The 5292-nt window shown below is 55.7% G+C and overlaps 1 protein-coding gene across 1 annotated transcript; it reads right to left on the reverse strand.

The window, feature by feature from the left end:
* Positions 1–333: 333 nt before the first annotated feature.
* NOG (noggin) lies at positions 334–2680 on the reverse strand. Its single transcript, XM_032321978.1, has one exon. The coding sequence runs from the start codon at positions 1718–1720 to the stop codon at positions 1022–1024; it is 699 nt and encodes a 232-aa protein (XP_032177869.1). The 5' UTR covers positions 1721–2680; the 3' UTR covers positions 334–1021.
* Between the last annotated feature and the right edge of the window lie 2612 nt (positions 2681–5292).

Below are 5292 nucleotides of genomic sequence, written 5' to 3' on the forward strand. Positions count from 1 at the left end.
CTCTACCCCCCCCCACCACCGCCCCTTGGCCCAGCCTGGGGTCAGCTCCAGGGGGCCGGCTGGGTGTCGAGGTCAGGACGGGCCGGAGCTTTGGTGACATAGGGAGAAAAAGACGGGAGACTGGGCGAAGGCCACGTGATGTTCGAGTGAGGGGTTTGAGAATAACCCCCCCCGCCCCCCGTGAAAAACTGAGCGGTCATCTCCATCACACCAGAAGAGGAGATGAGCCCCTTCTCCCAACAGGCAACGTAAGCACAGCGGCACCCCTACCCGCCCCTTCCAGCCCCCACACCCCCCATCAATCACCAACACAGAGAATCGCAGTGTCGAGCGCAGTCGATTTTAGTGGTTTTCTTTAATCCTGCTCTGCACTTCTTTCTCATTTACTACACGGGATATTATAAAGAATAAATAGCAGATACTCTTAATTTACAATGATTAGTCATTCCATTTGTTCTCTATATTTACAATAACTGTAAAATAACATTGAACTCTATAGCTTCTTCGAGGTCCAAGGAAAACCAAAACACTTTCCGAAGAATGGAAAATAGCTTTTTAAAAGTCCTTCTACAAAAGTTCTCCCCTCTCTTTGTACTTTAAGAAAAAATAACTTTTCCCCCCTGCTTCGCCATGCGAAGGGCACTGGAATATAAATAGCAGGTTAACATTATTAGCGACAACCAGAATAAGTCTCTCTTTGCTCTGTTCTTTTTTTTTCCTTTTGCTTATTTTTTTTTTAAAAATACAGTAGAAGCCGGTAACTTTTAACGTATAATACTGACCTTTTAATAAGTAAATTAAAACTGGGACCGTATATACACACACATATACATTCCTACACAGTTAAACAGTGCATTACATGAACCAGAAAGCTAGGTCTCTGTAGCCAGAAAGGAAAAAAAGTTCATTGAATCCCCTCGCGAGAGGGTGGTGGAACTGGTTGGAGACGGTGCGGGGGGCGGGGGGAGGGCGTCAGTGGGGTTCCATCAATTGTCCGGGTGCTGGAAGGGAACCCCGAGTTCTAGCATGAGCACTTGCACTCGGAAATGATGGGGTACTGGATGGGAATCCAGCCGCAGCGCTGGCCCCCGCGCCGCTGACAGCGCCACCGCAGCACAGTGAGGTGCACAGACTTGGACGGCTTGCACACCATGCCCTCGGGCACGGAGCACGAGCGCTTACTGAAGCAGCTGCCCACCTTCACGTAGCGCGGCCAAAAGCGGCTGCCCAGGTCGTTCCACGCGTACAACACCGGGCAGAAGGTCTGCGACCACAGCCACATCTGTAACTTCCTCCGCAGCTTCTTGCTCAGGCGCTGCTTCTTGCCCGGGGCCAAGCCCTCAGAGAACTCCAGCCCTTTGATCTCGCTCGGCATGGCCCCCGACGGCCGCTGCCGCAGCAGCTGGTCCAGCTCCGCCAGGTCCTCGGCGCCCGCGGCCGCCCCCCCGCCCCCACCGGGCCGGTCCTCGGGGGGCGAGGTGGCCATGAAGCCCGGGTCGTAGTGGCCCCCGAGCAGCGAGCGCAACAGCGTCTCGTTCAGATCCTTCTCTTTGGGGTCAAAGATAGGGTCCGGGTGTTCGATGAGGTCCACCAGGGGCAGGTTGTCGCTGGGAGCCGGGCGGATGTGGAGATAGTGCTGGCCGCCGGCCGGTGCCGCCCGCAGCCCCAGGACCACCACCAGGGCGTAGAGGGTGACCCCCAGGCTGGGGCAGCGCTCCATGCCTCCGGCGCGCGCCCGGGGCTGCTGCTTCGTCCCGCGTCCCCGGAGGAGAGCACGCCGAACCCGCGGCGCCGCAGCGCTCCCCCGTCTCTCCGGAGGCGGCTCACCCGAGGCTGGGCAGGCGCAGGGCCGGCAGCATGAGTCGCCGGGAGAGCCCTTCGCGCAGCGCCGGCTCCCACCGGGGCGGAAAGAAGGCACACAAGTTGGTCGCAACTCCTCTCCCGGGTCTATTCGGGCAGGCGGCCGCGGCGGGGCATCCGAAATTACTCCAGGGCGACGGCGGGCGCGGGGGGCGCCGGTTCCTCGCTGCCTTCCCGGGCCGGCGGCGGTGCAGGGCGCGTGGACGAGCCGCTCTCCCCTCCTCCTCCTCTTGCTGCTCGTCGTCCTGCCGCTCTGTGCAGCGCCGCTGGCCCAGCGGGTCCTAGGGGCACTTCCCTCCGCCTGCTCGGGGCTCCGCGGCCGGCTCTGCCCGGCGGACTCCAGCGGCGGCGGCGGCGGCGGCGTCCGCGCACGTTGGCACCGGTTTGTCTGTCTCGCAGGGTCCAAGCCTTTAAATTTCCTGCACTTTCAGCTCCATCACCATGGAAACCACTGACTCTCTCGGCGTTGCCCCCTCCCCCTTCTTCCCCCCAAACAACAACCCCACCCCCCACTTCTCCACCCCCGAGGAGCTGGAGCAGCACAGGCTCTGGGGGAAGCCGCCTGCACTCGCCGCGGCGGCGGCTTCGGCAGCGCCCAGGGCTGTGCCCCGCCGGACCCAGATGCCCCGGGAAGCCGACAGTCCGGCTGCCCGCCGGAGCTCACAGGCGGCGGCGGCGGCGGCGGCGGCGGCGGCGGCGGCAGCGGCGGTGGCGGCGGCGGTGGCGCTTGGCAGGTCTCCGCGCAATTTTCTCTCTCCCCCACCACCCACCCCCCTTCTCCTCCTCCTGCAAAATGCACCGCCCCCCTCCTTTCTCCTGGAGCAATGCAACTGGGGCTCTAGGCGCCCCGCCAGGGCCAGTCCTGGGGAAAGCTCTCGGCGGCGCTGGAGCCGGGCTGGAGGGTGCAGGGCCGGTTTTGGGGGGTGCTCGAGGTGGGGCTGTGAGGGTTCTCACTAGCTGGGTGCTTTGCACTGGGAGGGGAGCAGCGGGGAGGTGCTGAGGGCTCGTTTCTTCGCGCAGTCCTGCGCAAGGAATTTCTCCATGTGCATGGACCTTTTTCCCCGGGCGCGTCTCGCCTTCCTCTCTCCCAAGCTTGGTCTAAGTCCCCTCCCCCCAGGGCGTACACACACACATAACACACACACTAAACACACACACACTAGACACCCACAGACACACTTGGAGCAGGAGGACTCCGAGAGCCGCAGCGTTCCGCAGCGTGATTTAATTCCTAGGAAGCACTCCTGCACGTCTGTTACTCGGGCCCACGAGGGGGTTCCGCTCCTCACCCTCCTCCTCCTCCTCCTTGGCCGGGTCCTGCACCCTGAGTGGCCGAGCTGCAGGGGCGCGTCCGGCTCGCCTGCTGCTCCCCTAGCCTGCCGGGTTCCGCGCGGCTGCTGCTTGGCTCCCTGGGGGCGGCGCGCCCTCTGGTGGCGCCCAGCAAGTCCTGCACTTGGCGCTGGCGGGGGCGGCCCTGTGAGGTGGGTTCATCCGCTGTCCACCCTGCCCTACTCAGCTTCTGCTTCTGTGTCGGTGTCATTGTGTGGACGTGCGTGTGTGCGTGTGTTTGCGTCCGTGAGCGCGCTGATGGGCCTGTCCTGGTTCCGTCCGTTCTCTCCAAGCTCTTCAGGCCCTCAGTGTAAACAAACTTCCTTAGATTCCTCTGGATGCCCCCCAAATGTCACAAGAATATACTGCACCTTCTGCTTCCGCTAAATCAGCCTCAGTGGGCAAGAGTGGAGACCTAAAACTTAAGAGAGGTGAACTGGCAGTAGGGGGCCCCGAGTCCTGCGTGGGATCTGCCCTCATATGTTGACCCCAGACAAGTCACTTTTGTGGCACCATATTCCTTACTTTCTGCCTTGGTGACATAGCTGCATTCCTCTTGCAGCCCTACCTTTCCGTGATTCTAAATCAAGCTGCATGATGTTTTCTCTTCCTAAAGCATATTGATGGGAGATGGATTTTGAAATGACACTTCTGGTTAATTTTCTCTTGGATGAAGAACTGAATCTAAGCTTTAAAACTCAAACTTGGTTTCCTTTGCGGTGGATGTGATTGGAGTCTGGAAAAAACTGAAGAAGGCATTGGAGGAGCTGACTCAAGTATTCACCAGCATTCCATGGAGTGGAGTTAGGAGGTCTCATTGTGAGAGCCTAAATCACTCTACTTTCTTTCCCCAAAGATCTGTTTTTTTCCTTTCAACCTGTGTTGTCTGTGCCCCAGCACCCCCCCCCCATGAATTTATCATCTGTCTAAGGAGGAAAATACACTTTCTTTCACAGAACAGTCTTTCTGCAAAACCTCAGCAGTTGAGAGGGATGGCCAGTTTCAGCTGAAAACATTTTCTTAAACATTCTCAAACTTCCAAGCCAGCAAACACACACACACACACACACACACACACACAGAGAGAGAGAGAGAGAGAGAGAGAGACATGAACTGGAGATAAGAACAACTCATTGGTGGTTTGAATTGATTTGATTGGGAAATGGTGCCACTAGAAGCTAGCACATAGGAGGCTGTTACACTGTACCCTTTTCTTTCTAGTGTGCAATATGGGGGCTTGGCGTTGGTTTGTTTTCCCAAGAAACAGTCACCTGTTTCCTAATGAAGCAGTCACCAGAACGATTTTGTTACTGCTGTGATTTTTAACTGGCTAAATAATTTTTTTTTAAATATTTAATTTATTTATTTCTGAGAGAGAGAGAGAGAGAGTGAGCACATGCAGACAGAATGGCAGGAAGAGACAGAGAGAGAAGCAGGCTCCCTGCTGAGGAAGGAGCCCAATGTGGGACTCGATCCCAGGAGGCTGGGATCATGACCTGAGCTGAAGGCAGCCGCTTAACCAACTGAGCCACCCAGGCGTCCCTAAATAATTTTTCAGTGAAGAGTTCAAAAGCTAAGTTCTGGTTCAGTCCCTGAGGTGGTAGGCTCCAATTTCGTGACATTTTATTGTTCTGTTTTCTGTTTCATCCATCTTCTCTCCTTCAGATCACCTATTTTTGTTTGAAAACCAACCCATTTCCTTCAGTCCTTTATTTAGGTTGGGTAAGTTTGACTGAACAGCAGAAAAGTTCCCTCAGGAATGAAAAACAAACCATGTTAGACAATAGATTGGGTGACCTGGTTATACAGTGTCCACTGGGTAAAGACAACGGGGAGAAACACAAAAGAGAGAAACTCACAGTCGATCACCGCCCTCCTAGACTTTTGCAGTCCAGTTAAGCAGGGTATGACAAGCATATGAAGAAAACATCCAAAGAGTGTGAGGAGGAAAAAAAAAAAAATCTATAAATTCCCATAAGGCTGTAGACCAGTGTTTCACAACTTTTAAAACCCAAACCCACTTTTGATAAATATAACAATTTCATGTCCTCCTTTGTTGTTTGAAATTTTGTAATATATTGTGATGACTGAGAAAAATAAAAA

This window comes from Mustela erminea, chromosome 18 (genome assembly GCF_009829155.1).
Source record: "Mustela erminea isolate mMusErm1 chromosome 18, mMusErm1.Pri, whole genome shotgun sequence".
Classification (NCBI taxonomy): Eukaryota; Metazoa; Chordata; class Mammalia; order Carnivora; family Mustelidae; genus Mustela; species Mustela erminea.